Source organism: Vespula pensylvanica, chromosome 1 (assembly GCF_014466175.1).
Source record: "Vespula pensylvanica isolate Volc-1 chromosome 1, ASM1446617v1, whole genome shotgun sequence".
Taxonomy (NCBI): Eukaryota; Metazoa; Arthropoda; class Insecta; order Hymenoptera; family Vespidae; genus Vespula; species Vespula pensylvanica.
This window is the reverse complement of record NC_057685.1, coordinates 16,555,132-16,577,422: the sequence shown is the minus strand read 5'-3', so window position 1 is coordinate 16,577,422 and position 22,291 is coordinate 16,555,132. Positions and strand designations below refer to the sequence as shown.

The 22,291-nt window shown below is 39.4% G+C and overlaps 1 protein-coding gene across 6 annotated transcripts in view; it reads left to right on the top strand.

Annotated features, from left to right (window-relative positions):
- Window positions 1-22,291, top strand: part of LOC122635129 (ecdysone-induced protein 78C-like) — a 73,104-nt gene that overhangs the window by 8,736 nt on the left and 42,077 nt on the right. For 4 of the 6 annotated variants that reach the window (XM_043825005.1, XM_043824968.1, XM_043824988.1 and 1 more), the window contains exon 3: window positions 2,162-4,151. The exons of 1 other annotated variant lie outside the window; for it this stretch is intronic. In XM_043825005.1, the coding sequence (XP_043680940.1) occupies window positions 3,869-4,151 (283 nt within the window). In that variant the 5' untranslated portion in view covers window positions 2,162-3,868. The remainder of the gene's footprint in view (window positions 1-2,161; window positions 4,152-22,291) is intronic. One more of the 6 variants, XM_043824997.1, reaches the window with a different exon arrangement.

Here is a 22,291-nt window from a genome sequence, read left to right as displayed (position 1 = left end):
ATACGAATCTGTGTATATCACATCATTCGTGAAACGAACGTTCGTAGTCACCAGAGAGACGACGGTAGCTTCGATTTTGATAACCGGAGGGGCAAGGTGAACGCACTGAGTTGTGACGCGGATGGAACGCGGAAACCGGGCACAGGCGTTGTGCGAGACAAATGACCATCGTCTGCCAGGCCGCGAAAGCGCCGCTCGGATGAGCCTCTCTTAAAACCGTCCTCCTACTTTAAACTGGCCAACTTTGCGAATTTCCTCGGATATTATACGTTACCACTCTATCTAGCGGAGTAACGTTCGTTTCTTCTTGTTCTTCTTCTGCTTCTTCTTGTTCTTCTTCTTTTTCTTCTTCTTCTTCTTCGTACATAAGAAGAAACGATCTTCGTTCACGGTCCACCTCCTCTCTTCGTTTCTCTCTGTCTTTTTCCTCCTCCTCCTTCTTACAGACAACTTATAGGCTCTCGTGTATAGGTATACCTATCGTATTTTCACCGTCGGGCCAAACGGTGAGTCAGCCTGGCGAATAAATCATCGCCAGATCGGCCGTTTCGTCGTCACGGTCCATCGTGCTTAGGTACGATTCCCTTGCGATATAAATCGATTTCCATCTTGGCACTTCTCCTACAAAAATCCTCTCGATTCAACCGTCGTCTCTTATCGGTGCCGCGATCGTCGATTTATTTCGTCGAATATCGGTACCGTATTTCCAACGTAGAAACGATCACGTTTTACCTACGATACGTGATAAATGTTACGAGTGAGTCTTTATTCGAATAACTAAGTAAATAAAAATTTATCTGATCTGACCGACATCTAACTTTGTACTTAAATCAATCATTTATCATCGATCTCTATCCCTCGATTTTAATATACATATATCGCGTCTCTATGTATATCGTTATTCTCGTTGGAGAATCACGGCGAGGAGTATCGTTAGAAAATTAAGAAGAGGGTAAAGAAAATTACAACGAACGAAGAGGAGGGGAAGAGAGAGAGAGAGAGAGAGAGAGAGAGAGAGAGAGAGAGAGAGAGAGAGAGAGAGAGTGAAAAAAGAGTGGCTTACGAGTGGTGAGAAAAAGGGGCATCGCGAACGAAGAGACATAAAGAGAGATAGAGATAGAAAGACAAAGAGAGAGAGAGAGAGAGAAAGAGTATGTCGGTGAGGGATTCGAGGAGGTGGAAAGACGCACAGGTGAGAGGGAGAGGACAAAGGAGGTGGATAGAGAGAAAGGTAGGGAGGAGGGAAGGGGGGTTGGCGTAAATGTTGGCGAAGGGAGGGGCTGCAAGTCGCGAGGAAGGAGGGACGAGCCAAGAGGAAGTCAACGTCCGAAGATTACGGCAATGACATTCGCTTTTTCTCATTCTCCTCCTCGTCTTTCTCTCGTGCTTCTTCGTTGTCCACCTCTTTCTCTCTCTCTCTCTCTCTCTCTCTCTCTCTCACTCTTTCTCTCTTTCTTTCTTTCTATCTTGCTGCCTTTCTGTCTCCTTCTATCTTTTTTCTCTTCTCCGTGCGTCCTTATCTCCTTCTCGTTCGAATTTTGCCAATCTTTTCGCGTTTCTTTTCTCCTAGCGTTCTCCACGCGACCCTGTCGTCTTTCCTTATCTCGTTTCGTCTCTTTTGCGATCCTTTTATCCATTCCTCTTCCTCTCTATTTGCTCGTTACGCGGACACACAAGAGAGAAAGAAATCTTCCGCGTTCGCTCGAGACTTCTCGATGGTGGAGAGACGGACGCTCTCGCGTTCGCTGGAATCCGATAAACGATCGTTTGCTTTACGATCGGTCGAGCTGTCGTGAGCGAACGTGCGATAGTAAATTTCATGTTGAATAAAAGTGCGTGTATATGTGTGTCCGTGTGTCTATGTGTGTGTCCCTTTGTTTATCTGTGTACGTGTGTCCGTCCGTGTGTTGTATACATACGTTCGAGAAAAAGAGAAAACCGAATGCGAATGAAGTACGAGCTATAAGACGCATCTCTTTCCGATAACTCAAAGACACGTTCTTTTATCCCTTCTTTCTTCTTCCACAGAACTCACTGTATAAATCAATCAATCATTTCCGTGATCTTCATTTTCCAAATCGCGATTTACTTTCTTCCTTTCGATTTTCTCGTTTTTTGCCCTTAGTTTCTGATTTTCTTTTCGTTTTGATTTTACTTTCAGCGATGGATCGCACGCAATGGCGGCACCGGCAGTCGACAGATGAAACTCGGCGAAAAAGGCCGCAGTTCTTGCGTTACAAGAAAAGAGTTCTCTCGGAAGAGAGGAACGAAGAGTGAAGGGTAGGAGAGGAATAAGAGAGAAAGAAAAAGCAAGAAAGAAAGAAAGAGAGACGAAAAGAAAGAAAGAGAGAGAAAGAGAGAGAGAGAGGTGGTTTTTAAGAAGTGGAAGGAGAAGAAACGGAAGGAGAAGGAAACTAAACGCGAACGGGCTATTACATACAGAAGCGATCGTTTCCGATCTCGAAAATAATGGGTTGAACCCTCGCGTCGTTAAATTCGCAAGAAAAAAAGAGAAAGGAAGAGAGAGAGAGAGAGAGAGAGAGAGAGAGAGAGAGAGAGACGGAGCGAGAGAAAACTAGAGGCTCGTTCATCGACCAAGAGGATGATGATCGCGACAAAATGGTCCCGAGCGAAGATGATGCCGAGCGTCGTAAAAAGCGTCCCTAGCAACGTCGTTTTATGGATCTATGCGATATAAAAAAATATATATAATATATACGTAGATCTATACGAGTAAATAATTGCATATGTATATATATGTATATATATACATATATGTATATATATATATATATGCATATGCATACATATTCTTATGGACATACAACGAGAGAGAGAGAGAGAAAGAGAGAGAAGAGAGAAAAAGAGAGAAAGAGAGAGAGGAATCCCTCATCGTTTTTGAATAATGTGATGTGTTGGTGACAAGTGTGGATTTTTTCGTTTTGTTTTTGATTTTCCTGTTAAACAAACCTCACTGTGATCACAGAGATCATTAACACGTACAAAATAAAAAATAAAAAAAGAAATATCGTAGGAGATCATATCGAGTCGGTAAAGTATATCGAAGGTAACTCCTGCAGAAATCCGCTCTGGTGTGATTCTCCGAACGGAGCGATTTCTTTATTTATTTATTTCTTTCATTCTTTTCCGAACGAACGAAGGAACGTGCGCGCTCGACTTCCTCGGATCCTCTTCGATATATATCTTCGTTGATCTATCGAGAATGTTCATCGAACTTCGTCGTCCCTATCCACGATTTCGATTTTGATACGATTTTTCGTTACGTTTTATTTTTTTGTTTGTTTTTTTTTCGGCCTTTTTTTGCTCGCTCGCGTATTCGGGAGGGTTTTACGAGGACAACAAGACGAGACGAAGTCGAATCATCTACGATTCAATGACCGGAGGGGTCTTAAATTTCCATCTGGACGATATGAAGAGGAGAATCGAACGAAGAAGAGAGAAGGATTGTCAGGAGTTGCATACTTTGAGATCGTTTTTCGAAGAGGATACGAAGTCCTGTCGTCTTTGGTAAAGTGTTCCTTTCCTAGAAAAGGAATAAGTATACTGAAAAGAAGAGAAAACAGAAGAAGTAAATGGGAAAGAGAGAGACTAGAACGTAAACGTTGACGTACGAGATAAGTCGAGGATAAAAAGAAAGGAAAAGAAAGAGAGAGAGAGAGAGAGAGAGAGAGAGAGAGAGAGAGAGAAAGAGAGAAAAAGAGAGCGAGAGAGAAAGAAAGAAAGAGAGAAAGAAAGAAAAAGTCGCTATAGTCTTTGTCGAGAGTGCCGCGAGAACGCGAATGGTGAGCGACGTGCCCGTTAGCGAGGTGCACCATCGCCGGGCAACATCATCAGTTTCCTTCGTACAATGGACGTTTTCAAAATCGACCAGTCCCTGAGCGCGGGTCTGGGTAGCGCCCCGGCGCCGGACACGCTCACTCCGGAAGTGTCCTTCGACGCCGGTAGCGAGTTCAATTTAAGCTTCTTCGACGGTCCAGAGGAGAACAGCACTCAAGGATTCAGCGATCCTGGATCGGTTGGGAGTGCGAGTGCCTCACCACCTCCTGGTACACCAGGAACCATCGCCGCTAATCCACCGAACGCCGCGCTACCGATAGTCCAGGTGCCTTCAGGCATCGTCATTAAGCAAGGTTTGTTTCATTTCTTTCAATAATTTACGCTTTTTATATTGTTTTTTTAACTGACAACAACAACTACAACTACAACTACAACAACAACAACAACAACGACAAGAACAAGAATAACAACAAGAACGAAAACATCGGGAGAGACCGGCAACCTTTTGCGTTCGAACCATCGTTCTCTTCTCTGTTGAACTTGTTAATCGAAGACCACCGCCCTTTTATACGTAGCTTATACATATATCTACATACATGCATACATACGTTTTATTTATAGCTATTATATATAATACGTAGAAGCAACTCGCGCCACTCCGTTTGTATCTTCGAAGCGCGGAAAACTCGTACCAAGCTCTTTTTTCCGCAAAAGGTTATGATAGAAATGTGTGCGAAAGGTCGGAAGCGTATCGCGGCGTCCATAATCTCTTAGATACGTGCGGCCGTTCTCGCATCGTCGCCCGTACCCTGCACGATTTCTCTTTCGATCGACCTATCCACCTTCTCTCCTCTCTTTCATTGTCTCCGCGAACGGACACGCCGTGCCATCCTCGAGTATTCTCTCCTCCTATTCTATCTTCTCTGTGGATCGAGCTACTACAACCTTGCCTCTCTCTATTTGCAAATAGAGCGTCGACTGACATTTCGCTTCGTCTTCTCTCTTTTCTATTTTCTCTCCCCCCGTTTCGTGCCATCTCTCTCTCTCTCTCTCTCTCTCTCTCTCTCTCTCTCTTTCTCTCTCTCTCTCTCTGTCTCCCTCTCTTCCTTTTTTTTTCTCTTTATGCGCTTACACGAACCACGTTCGCAGAAAATCTCTAAAAGCATTTGAATTTATTACTACGATGAGTAAAGTACTAATACTAACATTTTATGAGAAGTACATTTCTATTTCGTATTTTTTAATCCGTTTGAATTTTGTGTCATTACTATGATTATTTTAATGTTTATAATTGAAATACCGAAGTTGACACATTCGATCATCCTCGTAGTCTAAAATTAGAAATTCGGTAGTGATCCTTACAAGCGCAAATCTGCATAGCGAAATTTTACAAACGTCGACACGTATGTATCGACCGATTAAATTATACAGTCTCACGAAAGATAGCCTTCGGCGATTCGATTGATAGAGTCTGAAATTCTGAGTTTGAATTTCAAGTTTGGACAGTTTTCTTGGGGAGGGGGGGGGGAGGTCAAGGTTCTCGTAATGTACGACTTTTTTTCTATAACATCGTATTCGAGTGTGAAGAATAACACGCTTAACTGTACCTCGATGTTATACCTAATGCAAAACGATATGTCTCGAGGTGGATGATCGATGATTTAAATCGATTCACAAGATCGAATCGAGTCGATACCACTCTGGAGAAGTAGTTTCGTTCGTACAACTTGGACGAGTCGACGAGTCAGCCGAGTCCGTCTCAGGTCACGATTTTATCGGCGATACCAATCGTAAAAGCAAGAATCTCGTGCCTGGAGTAGAACTTTCCTATTCGATGTGCGACGAGTATCGTGACTCGAGCAGAAAAGAGAATTTTACTATAAGAGGAAAAACGAGAGCTTTTGATAAAGCTTTCGAGAAAGCTCTCGTAAAAATTCATTCGTTTAGCCGGGAACGTCCATTTAGATTATTGCATCGTGACGGAAAAACTTGTTCCCTAGTGAAAAAAGTTTCGAAAGACGAACCAGGATGGGTATCACGAAGCAGAAAGTTCGAGAGTACGTTGACGTAGTCGCGTTACCACGATGAAAACGGCTACATATGTATATCTAAGTAGTTGGTGACCAAGCAGTTTGTTCGAAGTCAAGGATTGGCACTGATCCGTTGGTCATTGACAGTGACAGTGGCAGAACGAGGTCAACCGCGTCGATGCTCCGACAATGTTAGGCTTCGTGCGAACGAAGCTGACCGATCTTTAACTCTCTAATACTAATTGTTAATTATCTCGATCGTTTCACTGTTGTTCCGACTTTCAAGATCGAACGTTTAGAAAACTTCTTTAGTAAATTACGTAACGCAGTACCGTATCGATTGGACGAACCTTCTGCAATATCTATTTTCATTCATCCGTTGATGGTAGATAAATCAACATGATTAAAATTCTATATCAGTAATCAAGATTATGCTTTATATTATTCCTCTCGCTCGATTGTCTGCAATAAAAATTATCGATGCAAGGAATGCAGATAGTAAGGAACGAGGAGTAACTTCATCGCTCGAACGTGAAGTTGGCGATGATAGTTTGCAGCGATTGGCGTCCTCCTCGTGTCACGTAAAACGTCTTCCTGGAACGAAGGCCACGAGAAAGTTCGTGCCGCTGGTTCAGTGCCACGGTCACGCTACGTGCGTGGCATCGACACCGACGAAAGTAAACTAAATCCAAAGGATTACGCAATCCCGTTTTAAAAGTCATCGGACGTGTCTTCGAATGCCTCTCGCCTTCGCCTTTTCCGATTCTTTCACTCTTCTCTCTCCGTCATTCTACATACAGGTTCTAAACTAAAGAAGTTATTCTTTCATTTTCTTACATGTTAAAACGTTGAATTAGAAAAGAATTCTTTCTTACAGATGGCTTCTATACCTCTGTACCAAGTTCGAATTTAATCAATCACCGTGTCTTACACTTTGAACAATTGATTCAATTATTTGAACAAGGTTAATCTTTCTTACCAAAACTAATTTCCTAAGTTTTCAAGTAAAGGTTTGTAGTAATCGTCGAAGATAAATAGATCGTTCGATCGCGATAACGTAATAATAACCGATCGATATCCTTCTCGGCAAAGCTAATCAACCGATGCCGATCGTAATGATGTCTACTTCGGAGAAATAATTAATTGTATCCTAACCGATAATTGCTTCAGGGTATGGATCCTGGTAGCTTTCCTCCGGAAGTTGGCTGTTGTATCGTACATCGGTTTGGACGCCTCGAAGCGTCTGCATTGTTCAAAGTCATCAACGACGAATGTTCGATGCAATTCGATATGTAAGCATGTAGGTACTTATGTAAGTATCATAAATAGGAGTTTCGATAAAGATGAACAAATGCACGAAAATAAGCGATGCTCGGTGAAACGAAAAATATTCATCTCTTTCATTCTCGAGTCTATAGATATAAATACATAACGTATGGGCATAACAATTAGTACTCGGTCAAAAGTGCTTATCTCGTGACATGCGTTTAGTTATGTACCTGAAACGAATAACGAAGAGAGAAAGGAGGAGAGTGATGGAGCGTAGCTCGGGTATTAACGCAAGGATATATTCCTTGCACTGGCAAAAAGTGACGCGGTATTCCATTATCCTCTTCGGCACGATGCAAAACCGGTCGAAATGATTGGATTTTTATTTCTCGTCTTTTTCCTCTCTCTTTCTCTCTTGCCTTCTTTTCTACCTGGCTTCTTCGTTTCTCTTCTCACAAGAGGATCGTACACGATGAGTTTGGCGAGAAGAGAGAGAAAAAAAGAGAGAGAGAAAGAGAGCGAGCGAGCAAGCGAGCGAGCGAGCGAGCGAGAGAGAGAGAGAGAGAGAGAGAGAGAGAGAGAGAGAATTTTACAAACACATACACAAAGAATACGCAAGTGCGTGAGCGTGAATGTGCGTATGTGAACGTGTCTCTTCGAATGTGCGCGAGCGCGTTGCGTTACTGTGTGACTCATCCAGGTACATTGCACCCGGCTACCGCGTCCGGTACACAATCTCTAGCCTCTACGTATATATATATATATGTACTTTCGTTCGATATATACTTATATATTATATAGGTATACTTATGCGTAGACCTACATATGTACTTTGATCTAGCACGTGTTCGTCATTTTCCGATTTCGCAGATAAACACTTCCGTGTTATTGAATATTCAACCTAACAATAAGAGTCTGTAATTTTGTATTCGAAAATCAGCCGATATATACAGCTTTTTCCATTAGAATTTTACGTAGATCCCTTTACGTAGATCTTTCTTCAACGAACGCCATTAATGCTTTTCACTGTATTTCCCAACCCACAGACACGTGTTCGCGCGAGCAACGGCCTTCTCACTGAAATTTATGAATCCATCTCAGCTGTTTGCTACGAGTAAAAGCACTGTATTTACTTCTTCAAGCACGATGGTACTCTATTAAATAACGCAATTATGAATCACTTTTATTTCTTTGTTACTCATCACACACACAACCACCAACCCACCCACACACACAAACACACACACACATACTCTCTCTCTCTTTCTCTCTCCCTTCAATCTCTTTCACAACATTTTCGAGTTACCAATCGTTACTCCATCGAGTAGTCACGGATCTTACCAGTCGGACAGCCTTTTTGGAAGATGATCGAGGCTGTTTTCGGTCGATATGCTTCCTCCTCTTAAAATTCTTCCTCGAGAAGAGAAAATCGAGCCGTGTCGAGAAGTTCTCGACACTTCTCGAGAAGGTAGTGCTGGAAATCGCGTGTGAATTATTAACAGTCGGCGAGGCGTGCGGTAAATACTTCACGCGATCCGTCTTTGTCGCTCTTTAGACGTTCGGTCCACTCCTTCCGCTGTGTATTTCCTTCTCGCTTAATCCCTCTCTTGGCATCTCTCTCTCTCTCTCTCTCTCTCTCTCTCTATTTTTCTCTCTCTCTCTATCTTTCTGTCTCTCTCTCTCTCTCTTTTATCGTTGAATTCAGTCACTCTACCGTTGCGCGTCCATACCTACGCCTTCTCTCTCTCTCTCTCTCTCTCTCTCTCTCTCTCTTTCGTTCCTTATCGTTTCTCTTTCGCTCGCACAAATCTCTCCATCTCGCTCGCACCCCAAGAGCAATGAACTCTCGGGTAGGGTATATCATCAGCGAAGTGATGCTACCAGCGAACGCTCGTGTATGTCTCTATATATGCGCGCGAAGGAGTGCGTACGCGCACACTCTACTATGCTTTCATCTATTTTCGTGTACGCATCTTTCTATGTGTACTTATCTGTGTGTATCATATGTATATCTGCGTGTGTGTATTTGTGTTATGTGCGTGTATAACTGAAACCGCGCGAGCGAACTTCAAGCGTGCTTTCTCGTTCTTCCCGCTTCCATCGCGAACGTAAGCCGCGTTGCATAAGCGTCGAATGAAGCAAAGAGATCGATCGTTCGACTTTCGAACGCGATTCCGCCTTTTGTCGTTATTTTTATCGACTCTCGAACTCGTTAGTATCTACCCTCACGTACCTCCCTATTCCTCATTGCCCATGTGATGTCCACATTTTTTTTTCCCTTCGATCGATAACTTTTCTTTTTCAATTTTTTCTTTATCTTTTTTTTCTGTTTTCTTTTTTTTTTTGATTTTTCGTTTTCTGCTCGAAAGTCGAAAGAGCTCGTTTAGAAGAAACTTTGATTTCACGTAGTTTGAAAACATATATATCGGATGGGTATGTATGTGTATTTAGTATATGTGTAGGTGCGTGGGTGTATACGTTTTGTGTAGGTGGAAGGGAGAGTTTAGAATAGTGTTAGTACAATACCACCGTTAAACTGCTTACCGGCACGAAGTGCTCATGCAACGGTGAAATTAAGCGAAATTGATTAAGATCGGTCGTTTCGCGCGTTCACTCTTCTATTCTCTCTCTCTTTCTCTCTCTCTCTCTCTCTCTCTTTTTCTCTTGTCCTTCTCTCTCTATTTTTCTCTGTTTCTATCCTTTTCTTTTCTTTCCTATCTATGCATTTCTATGCACGTAGGTAGATACATACACTTCGAGTCAAAAGTTAGGAACGCATCGTTGAGTTCTAGAATAAACTGCGCTATTATTTTATCCAAGTATAGTTTTAACTTGTAATCAGATAGATAAATAACTACATACTATAAATTTTAGTATATACGTATGTACATGCTGATGATATATAAATTTCTCTATATAAAATGTACCAAATTTTAGACAGGAAATGTATATGTATCATATGTCACAAAGATTACATCGATTCGATCTCTCTTTTTCTCTCTCTCTCTCTCTCTCTCTCTCTATTTCTAAATAAAAAAATATATAATCTGACACTCTCTACGCAGAGTACTCTCTATTCGTGCGGTCGAGTAAGAAAAATATTTTTATATCCTCTGTCGTATAAAAATGTACTTTAGAAATAGGATGGATGATCGTTGTGGCCTACTTTTTCAACGTTCCCCGATAAACATGTTTACTGGGCGAGCCAAAGTTTGGTAGAAACTTTGGAATAGAAATACTAAAACGCCACTTCGCGAAGAGCAATGCAGTCCAACGAGATCTATGCATATATATATAGTCACTCGACTATATCTCACGATGGGAGCATTGTTCGCGAGGAACAAAGGCTTCGTCTCCGTGAGGGAGAGTGTCGCCAAGCGATTTTGTACGATCAAAGCGAATCCAACTCGTGTGCAACGAATTATAACGATCTGTTTCTTTTTTTTCTTTATTCTTTTTTTCTTTTTCTTTCTCAATATATCTATATATTCCACATTATTTAACATTATCGATATTTAACGTTATCGATATATGTAACGAGATAATAAATTCTTTTACACGTTGTCTTCGTATAGATAATTTCAGGACGATTAATAATTATAAATCATACTGTTCACGTGTTCTAATCAAGACGTCTTTCAACGATATGTTACGCATCGTATTTACATAATGATGGACGTTCGAAATAGTTGAGAGAACGACCGGTCGAAGGTGGTATTGATTTCTCAGCGTCGTTTAAGTCAGCACTCAGTAATTCTTTGCTGTCACGAGTAAAATAAAATACATCCTCCCCTTTCTCTATCTCTCTCTCTCTCTCTCTCTCTCTCTCTCTCTCTCTCTCTCTCTCTCTTTCTCTTCTCTCTTCCACTCTTTTCTTAAGCGGCGCCACACGGTTTCATGCGTTACATACGTATGAACTTGCACAGATATATATATATATATATACATACACATACACATACATATGTATCTACATACACGTTCGCCGACGCGTTAAACTCGCACGAAGACCGATTATTTCCTTTCTCGCTGGTCCGCTCTCTGACTGCCCGTTCTACACGTGTACTTTTTTTTTCTACTTATCCGTACAACACTGCGATTTAAGTATAAGTGTACGAGTCTCTCCTACACTGATACAGCTTTTATAGATACGAAACGCACACGTGAACTTTTCGCGTATGATGAACGTACTCGCGGCGTGAATACTTGGGTTGAAAAGAGAGAAAATATATATGTAGGCGTGTGTACGTGTGTATATGAGAAGGACGGTAAGCGAATGCTAATAATATTCACTTCCTGCAACTTGGTTACGTTAAATCACTGCGACTGCCTCTCCCGCTTTTCTACGTTATTACAGTTTTCCTTTTCGTGTCCACAATCGGTCTCAAGTTTCTATCTATATTCATTACGTTATTTATATTTGTCTATGGTATATGAAACTCTTTGATTAGGCGATTCAAAAGAAAATGTTTAAAAAGGAACGCTTCGATCGATTATTCATTTCACTTCGTCAAAATTGATTTCCTTTGAAACTTCTTTTCGATACATTACTTGGATGTACATACGTTTTTCATTACATTTATACTTCTTAGGAAAAAGGAAAGAATAACGAAGAAGAAAAATGAAAATAAAGGAAAAGAAAAACGTGGCAAGCTAGATAGTAATATAAAATAGTTAAATCGATGCGATCGAATAGATTCAGAAAACAAATTATACCGGGGGTTGCATGATACGAAAAGGGGCCTTGGCAGTACAGCGGTTTTATTGACGGAAGTAGAGCGTCCGAGGAAAGGTTCCGTTAACGATACTTTCATGGAAATTATAGTCCCTAAGACTAAGACGAAAGCTTTCGCTGAAGCAATGTCTTTTGTGAGTGAAGTTGAAAAAATTAAGAGAGAAAAAAGAAAGAGAGAAAAGGAAAGCAAGAAAAGCAAGGAAAAAAACATTTTTAAAAGATAATACATATAATACATATAATTAACATAAATGAAAATTATTTATTCTTGGTAAACGTATATCTTCTATGACACATTTAAATATATAGGATGTAAACCAAATTGATCGAAGCTGTATATTATACTTAAACACTAATATATGTTCGAAAATCTTCATGTAATATATATGTACACGTTATTACGATACGATCACCTTCGAAGGGTTCAGCCCTCTCGTTGGCGATTAATGGCATCGATCGACATTAAATTTGGGTTGGGAACGGCCCTCGTCGACTATACCACGAGCCTTTACACAGTTGCATATAACGAAAAGTTCTCGCTTGCGCGCGCATTTTCGCCGCTTTCGTGACCGTACGCGTGGTACTCGTATATACTCATGAGTGCACTCATGTATGTGCTCGAGCAAATACACTGACACATACAAGCGATTACACATCCATAGCAGTAAGAACGCAGACCTTGACCATGAACACGTGGCTCAGTGGATTGCATAACTATAGTCAAGTGCCGTGGCATGGCGATAGTATCTCTCTCTCTCTCTCTCTCTCTCTCTCTCTCTCTCTCTCTCTCTCTTCCTTTTTCACTCTCTTTCTTACTCTTTTTTCCTTTATATGTGGATTGTAAAATACACTTGTTCATCTCAAGGATACACGCTTATAAAGTTCGTATATATTGTTTGGAGTTAATTTTGTTAGGTCAACGATCGCTTTACATCGGAAAGAATTTTTTGATAATATTTCTCTCATCGAGGTGTATAATAATTTAAGTAGAAAAACACAAAGAAAGAAAATTATAAAAAAGTTTCTACGGCCAAAAACGAATCGATTTTTTGGTCGACATTTCAAGCAAAAATCCCTTTCCAAAGTAAATCCGAGATATCATTAGGGTTCTAAGCGGTTGACAAACGTGAGCTTCCTCTTTCATTCATTCGCAATCAACGGCAGCGACACTAATTACAAGGTGTCGCTCAACGAGAAGACTGTGAAGAAAGGGGAGCCATACCCTTTAAGTGTCGTTTCCCTTTAACAGAATTAACTTAAAATTCTATACTTCGTTGAGTTCACGTTTTATTCATGGTGTGCGTGTTCGTATATGTGTACCGGTCAAGCATCCCCTGTTGCTCGATAACCACATATGAACGTAAATACTCTTGTATATAACATAATAACACGTACACAGATATGTACATGAACAAATATGTAGGTACGTGTTCGTTCACAGAGGATGCACAACGATACGCACGCTTCGCTTCGAGAGAGAGCACAGTGCACTCTCGTGACGCGTATTTGTGTATATGTTCGATCTAACTTATACAGAGTGAGGATAACGCACACACATATGTGTGCACGCACGCACACAAACACATTGACACACACACACACACACACTTATACACACGAGAACGGAAGGCGTGCGTGCACGTACGAACGCAAGGCGCGCCCGCGGCATTGCGTACGCAGACGTAAGGCTACGACCTTGCCTTTAAGTCTCAAACAGCTGTTCGAGACGGCGTTTTAAGTCTCCACCGAGTGGAACGTTGAGAGAGAGAGAGAGAGAGAGAGAGAGAGAGAGAGAGAGAGAGAAGAGAGAGAGAGAGAAAGAGGGAGAGAGAATGATCATTATCTGCTGTCACTTTCGGATCCTTTCTTTCAAGTTGGATATAGCTGTTAAGTGCTAGAAGGTTAAAAACTCTACTTCTTATGTACATATTTTTTCTTTTTTATTTTTTTTTAATACTAAATTTGACGTTGGTGTATTTAATGACTTATACACTATACGATACTTTCTTCTTTACTTTCAGAAGAAATCACAGCTCGTCCATCAAATCTGAAGCTTTTTTCTCTTTTTTTTTTCCTTTTTTTTTTTTGATGTTCTAGTAATTAATTACGAGTCTTCGTGTTATAAAAATAACATTGAAAGTCGATGCAAAAGTTAAGAAACTTTGTAACTTTCTTCTTGTATCCAAGATAGATCCTTACGTCAAGAGAATTATTTATGAATAGTTTACTACCCTCTATTGATACAGAAATATCATTTACTTGATAAATTCATTAATGAATTTTTCCGTAATTAATTTTCTGTTTAGATCATTTAATGTATTTTAATTGAACGTAGTAGTGAAATTATTAATGTGAAATATTCTTGGAAATAAAACAGCTCGTTATCACGTAGACACCTCGTCGTGTCTTCTCGGATTACTTTCGAAAGCAAAACGTGAAAGCTTTTGGTAATTACTTTTCACCGATCTCTCTTTTTAATACGAGACAGATGAAAAAGTTTCTGATGGAAGGTAAATGATCCGTGCGAGTGTCGGCCGTGATAGAGGAGGGTAACTTGCGTGACAGGGTAAAGGGGGAGGAAGGTAGGGAACAGAAAAAGGGCAATAGGTGGTAGAAACGAGAAAATAAGGATGGCGGTGACAGGGTGAAAGTAAAATGCGAAGATGTTGGGTTGGCACTTCGGGCGACGTTGAAAAGGCGCTGAGTCTAACATAAGAAATTCTTGGTTCTCGTATTCACGGTACTTTGCTCAAAGCGCATAGGCCACCTCGGTCAACAACGAATACCATTACGAATATGAGGAATACGATAAGGATACTAAAAACGTTTTTATTAAATAGTATACGTGTGGAACATTTCAGAAAAATTCTTCTATTTTTAATAATAATTTCGTTGTTAAATATAATTATTTTTCGCTTTCGAAATGAATATTTCATATATACGAATAAGTTAGATATGAATCAGTTAAAAATTTTTCGTCTGATAATGAAACGAAATTATATTCTTTTTCTCTCTTTTTCTGTCTCCTAAGTGCAACGTACGAGGTGATCCGCTTTGGGATCTTCACCGTGCAAAGATCCTTATCTCCCTTTCGGTTTATACGCCTTCTTAATGTCAGAGTTTGTTGATACTAATTGGCCACAAATTAGAGGACGCGCTATTTCGTTGGCTGGACGATTCTCACGCTTAAGTCCTCGAAAAAAAGGATCGAGAAGGAAGAGGTAAGGTAATGGAGACCATCGTTCGGTTCGAAAAGGAGATGGGAATAATTCTAACTGGCTACTCGCGTCCAGATGTGAGTTATCGTATCTCCGGATGTACATGCATACATACATGCATATATATACATATATATATACATATACATATGCATATGCATACATATATATGTGTATATATATATATATATATATATATATATATATATGTAAGTATGAACCTGCACCTCTGGGCCAGCCATGATTTTCCACTTGTTCGAACGCAACGAGACTTTTCGCCACATAAATTTCCTCTTCTTTGCGATCGTTATCGATGGGACGCTGTTACCTTCGCGTTTCTTTCTCTTACCATCAGATAATGCTCTTGATAAAAGCTTGAAAAGTAAAAGCTGTTGATGTATCGAAATAAATAAATAAATATTCGTAATGGAATAGCACTTTAACGCGATCAGATATATCTGCATGAATTCACTCTCATGGATATTACTTTGTTCCTTTTTATCGATCAATCTATCTTGTATTTTTTATATCGATTAATCCATCTTGAAATATATTTCAACATAAAAGAATATAGAATTTTAAATCGAGAAAAAAAAAGAATAAAAAGAAAAAAAAATGAAAGATAGAGAACACGTACGCGATCGAAATGATATTTATTTCGAGGGGGAGCCGGCCCTGATTTTCATTTCTTTTTTCTTCTTCTTTTTTTTTTCACCTGCGCACATCCAACATCGTCGAGCTAGCATAAATTTATCCCCACTTTTTGCTCGATCCTTATCAACGGGAAGTTATTCGACGAAGTTTTATCTTACGGCTATCTCGATCGTGTTTTCTCTCCTTCTTCTTCTTCTTGTTCTTCTTCTTCTTCTACCTTCGTTCTTCTTCTTCTCTCTTCCCTCAAGAAAGGTAGCGAACGAAGGCAGAACGAAGATAGATGGACGAATATAATTTATTCCTTGCTCGATATAATCACCCGGTATATAAACGGCGTAATACACCGATGTCGAAAATGAAACCAACATGGTTATTCCAGATGTGCCGAAGGCGCGTTATTAAAAGTTACGCAAGAATAACTTCGGAACATGATTACCTCGATCTAAGTTAAATATACGAAGCAATATGTAATTGTAATTAATATTTAATGTAATACGTTTTTTAAGAAAGAAAAAGGAACGAATCTTTTTTCCAAAATTATCTCTTACTATCTCGTGAAAAATTTAATAAATTCCAAACAAGTTAATGATCTTCGAGAAGAAATTTGAACGACGACGTACGCCAATAAAAAATTAAGTCTGACATTAAATACGGTAGATTATTATCGCGCATAGCTATATATACCAAAGTACTTAAGAATAAAAAATCGAGTAAGCAGTTATCCTTCTGCAGCTATCCAAAATATAATAAAAAAAAAAAGAAAAAACGAACTATAATAAAGAAATCGATCGTAAGAAGGCTAGGAAGAGGAATAGGAAAGGAAAAAGGAAAGCTATGCGAAGAAGGAAATAATGGACGGCACAAGTACTGTCCTCAAAAAGACGAAGCCATTTTCTACTTGACGATACGGACGAATGGACAGCTTTTGATCGACGTCAAGCAGTAGGTGAGATTGGTGGATCGAGGAGAAGGAGAAGGAGAAGAAGGAGAAAAAGAAGCTGGAGGGGTGAAGTAAGAAAGGTGGACTTTGCGACGATGGCGATGGCACATTCGTGTTTGGAAAAAGAAGGACGGAGAAAGAAACATGAGAGGAGGACGAGGAGGAGAGGGAGGAGAAGGGAAAGGCTCATCAAGAAGGCATTGAACTCAGGATTCCGTGCGAGGACCACCGGTAGAATCAGAAGCCGAGGACCTGCTGTGCGATTCGTCCATTTTCGCGCGGGCTTCAGACTTCGAGATTCACTCTCAAACAACGTTCGGCGTTACGAGCGTAGGACGACTACTATCTCTCCGCTTCCGCTTTTTCTTCTTTTTCTCGTTCTTCTGCTGGACGAGCCTCTTCCAGGAAATCGAGCTTCCAATAACGAGTCTCGATTTCTTACGATCCGATCGATCGAGCCGGTTTCCCAGATTTTCTACGTCGAATATCTCGTCTAGAGCTTTCATCGATCTTGATAACGTTTAATTATTAAGATTAAGCAGAGTACTAAAATGAAAGCCATTAAAATGAACCTATTAAAATGATTATTTCAAACTTAGTTCGTATCATTATTATTATCTATATAAAGAAATTTCTTTATAGAATTTCAGATGTAATTTATTAATATATTCATATATATATATATATATTTATTTATTTATTTTGAAAGAAAATAGGATTTATTTTGAAATAATATTCTACACATGTGCTCGTAATTTCAATATTTATTTCGAGTAAACACCGTTCTCCTTATTTATCTTGCAAATGAGTAAGACAATCTATACAGGAAAAGCGACGTACGAATTAACATTTGAAATGTTATGAAATCTTATGCAGGAAGTACTTTCTACAAGCAAGAAATATTTTTATATTTCGAATAGATACTACTTTATTCAATCCAGTCGCGATGACTTTCAATTTCGACGAGTTTGTTCCTCCGACGGAGGCCACGGATAAAAAAATAAAATTGTAGAAAAAAAAAGCAAGTACGAAGAGAGTAAATACGAAACATAATTGGATGAAACTCGTTGTTCGCATTATTTTATATCACCTACGCGACATAGTTACGGGATGATGTTTCTAAATTGTTCAATAATCCAATCGGATATAGAGCTTATTGAAATTGACTCGAGTTTCCTTAATTGGTCGGAGCGTTACTTTTGGGTTAACGCTTTATAGGTATCTATCTATTCCATAGGATTAAACTGTTCGGGAAGTTCACCCTTTCCTCCTTCCGAGAATGAAAAGAGGGAGTTCGACGAAGTTCTCTTTGGTCTGCTATAATTAAACGACTCACGGTATTCTCTAGAGGTTCTCTTATTCTCTTTCGATACTACATAAAAAGCATCACAAAGGCTAATTCGGAATGTTGTTATAAACTGCCTCCGCTTTTATCCTCAAGTCTAAAAATAGTTTCGTTCTTTTTTTTTAAAAATAGACGAAAGAGGACATTGTTAATGCAAACTTGACAAACTGATTTTTCACATATACCATATTACCTCGAAGAATTTTGATATAAATAAAAAGATTCTACTTACGATACGCCCACGAGAATTTTATTTCCGATCAATGTACATACTTACGTAGATTTGTATATAAGCAATTTTTACTTATCGGCCGGTACGAAAGTCTATGAAATATGATGCGACGGATAAAGCCTTTCGTTAATCGTACAAAATTCTTCGTCAAGTTTCCGCGAACTCGAGCGAACCCGATGAAAGATTCATGATCGTTCTTCGCGTTACAACGTGCCGTTTGAACGAAACGATCGATGATCCATCGTTTCCACGTTGAGGTAGTAAACGACGGATAAAAAGGAATTTTTGTTGGCTTTTAAGATACATCGAAAGAAAGTATTTTCATTTCGTAGACGGCAGCGTTAGCGATATAGAAAAATGCTTAATACTTAGAGTACCACTCCTATTTTCATGTCAGACGAATATATTATCGTGAGATCCATTAGATATCGTATACATAATTATCGCATTCGTGTAAATATGTGAAAAATAAAATTTTCATCAGAGATTAGCAGTCGAATGGACTATTCGAGTAGAAAAATTCGAAACATTCATTAAAAAACAAACGAACGTGCGAACGCTCTTCCATTTCTTAGCGTTTCGCAGTCGAAAGGGCAAAGGAAACGAATCACGTTCGCGTATCAAGTATTCTTTGTACGCTACGAGGAAGAAAGAAATAAAGAGAAAGAGAGAAAGAGAAAAAGGAAGAGAGAAAAAGAAAGACGGAATAACGTGGAAGGTAGAGTCGGGTACCACTACTAATTTAAGGCGTTACCAGCTTGGACGCATCGTCGGATCTTAAAATTTTAGTCACGCTCGAATTCGGCAACGACCTCTCGTTGCGATTCTCTTCGAAATCGCGTGCCTCGTCCTTTCCTGATCGATTATTCGTTATGAACGTTTCTTTGGCCGGGCGATAATTCGATACCCCGTACGAAAGAAGAAGGAAAAGAAAAGAAAAAAGAAAAGAAAAAGTATAAAAGTCCATTTTCAGAGATACGAATCGTGATAAGCGAGCGATAATTACCGATCTCGTCGAAGATCAGCTCGGTCATTTCCTAACGGGGTACCGGCAAAGTTATACGATAAAACGCAAAGGATGTTTTATTATTCATGCTGTGGCAAAGGAAGTTATCACGGAAGGAGGAAGAATGCGAAAGAAAAATACGGATAACTTGGCGATTCGCGTAGCGAGTTGACTATCGTGAGAATGCAGGAGGTAGTCGATCATGCACCTGCCACCGACGGTGCTGCACGTTGGCCAATGCACTCGATGCAGTATTATCGAACGAACGCACCTTCTCTCCTCGTCTTTCGTTATTTCTTTTTTTTCATTTTTTCTTTCTTTCTTTCTTTCTTTCTTTCTTCCTTTCTTTCTCTTTCTTTCTCTTTCTTTTTTTCTTTCTTTCTTTATTTCTTTCTTCCTCGCCTTCGCCACGAACGACCGAGCCAGTCTACATCGACAACGAGCCTCGTCGAGGAGGGAATCGATCGACCGAGTGAAAGTACATTGCTTGTGTACTACTATAGTGTGCGTATATGTGTACAAAACGTTTGCCGTGCCTCCTTCTCTTTTTCTCTTTCTCTGTGTCTACCTTTCTCTCTTCTCTGTCTCTCTCTCTCTCTCTCTCTCTTTCTCTCTCTCTGTCTTACTCCCTATCCACCCGTCCGTCTGCCTGTCTCTATCTATTTATCTCACAATTTTTCTTCGTATTTCTATCTTTATTTTTATCTCCCTTACTTTCTTACGTTTAATCCTAGCTATTTGTTATACGCATGAGAATAGATAACTGTCTATAGAGTGTTCCGTTAATGAGTTGTCCGACTTAATTATAGGGAACAAGAAATGTCCTATAATGATAGCTGAACAAATGCTTCCTGTCTTAAGTTAAATTCTTTCAAAGTCAGACATTCGATGAAATCGTTTTATTTATCTCTTATTTAGAATTTAGAATGTATAGATATAAACTATAGATTATATTAAATAACTTAGCTCATTTTCTTTTTCTTTTTTCTTTTTCCTTTTTTCGTTTCTCACTTTTCTTTTTATTAAACATTGGAATGAACGTTAATAAATAATTTATTATCTATCTACCGGTTTATTTCTCTTTCTGTTCGCATATCGTATTTCTTGTTCTCTCTCTCTCTCTCTCTCTCTCTCTCTCTCTCTCTCTCTCTCTCTCTCTCTCTCTCTCTTCGTCTCTATTTGTAACACGCAAACCGTTTCCTCGACTCCCATATAACTCTGTCGCAATTTTCACGCGCGGGAGGATAATGAGCGAACAAGTTTTACACGCTCGGGGTGTTGCCCTTTCGCGTACTCGTAAACAGTCTGTTCTGAAATCTTCCCCTATTCGTCTTATTTAAAAAGAAAGAACAATTCAATGTTCAACTGACGAGTAAAGATCACTCTTAGATTTTACTCCCTCGTAGTCGTTCGATCTTTCTACGATAGAATAGAAGACTTTCTAAAGTTTATCTCGAGAAAGCTGTAGAAGCCGTCGAACCACGGCTCTTAGTAGGTACTACCTACATACATATATCGTTTGGGTTAAGCAAGTCGAGCCTGGACTCGGATATATTGCCCTCGAGAGAAAGCTTCGTATTATTGGCCTTTAATGAAATTATCTTCGCTCGATCGTTCCTTCGCCTTCGTCGGGGAGTTGAATATCGACGAATGAAAATTGACAAAGAAATTTCGCTCCTTACGTATCTAAGATCGTAATTAAATAAATAAAAAACAAAACAAAGAGAACAAAGACAGAAAACAAAAGAGAAAGGATAAAGGGAATGAAAGAAACGAAAATTAAAAGAGAAACTTTACGTTCGTCGTTCGAAAGAAAAAGTTAAAAAACAAAACAACAGAAAAAAAGAAGAAATAATCTTCCTACAGTTAGTGGTCGAGTGCCGTCGAATCTTGTTGAAAAACATTCCACGATTTCGAACATCTCCAAGTAGAACAATTAAGTCGTTCTCGATTCGAGTTATAAGTTTCGAGTAGTTGTATAGTCAGATACTTATAAAATAAATCAGAAACATTCGAGCTCGAGGAGAACACCGAGAGCGAGAATGCTCGAGAAGAGACAATCGATTACGCAAGTTGATCTTTCGTCGGGACAACAGACTTTCACGTTTTTCGTCAGAGCTCAACGACTTCGTCGATATATGTATGTATAGCACGTACTTATCTACTTATCGGGAATTCATGTACGATTAAAGAGAACCGAAAAAGAATCAATCGTTCGTCCCTCCTTTTTTTCGTGATACATCAAAGTTGTCTTATGTTAACTACATATAGTCGTCACGAAGAACCTTAATAAGGGTTACGTAAGTTACGAGAAACGGTGACTCGCGATGTGTGTTTTCAGTGAACCGTGCATACATCCTATATATGTATATATATGTATACAATAGTATATACGTATGTATCTATATACACATGTATATACGATCGCTCGGTATAAACCATATGCGGTTGCGCGAACGCGGAAGAGTTCGAGTCTCTCTTTCTTTCTTTTTCTTTCTCTCTCTTTCTCTTATTTCTATCGTAATCATTGCTGAGAGTCAAGCATACGACGCGTAACTCGCGTAATGTGTGACTCGTAAAAGATCGAGAAAGGGGCCGTAGAAAATGGATCGATTTCGATCTTTTTGTTTCTTTTTTTCGCCATTCGAATCTATCGTAACTATGTTTTCTTTATGATCCAGAGAGAGAGAGAGAGAGAGAGAGAGAGAGAGAAAGAGAGAGAAGAAAATATAATAAAAAAAAGATCGTAAAAAATTTTTAGAAGCATTCATTCTTTTTATGTAGCAAAAGAATATCTTCACGTAAATGGATATTATGAAATAACAAATCCATTCGAATATGATTTGCTCGACATTAGTGTAACTATTTTACCGTCCTTCCAATTATCTCAGCCGAGTTATATTTACGAAGACATCGAACGCGTAGCTATTAAATGTCATCATTAGGGAGTCAGCGACGAGTTGAATTTACTACTTCGAGAAAGGGTGACAGATTCCTCTCGAAGAAAATACTCTGCATTTATAGTTGACGGAAGTAACAACTCGCCGCATCATCTTCCATCGGT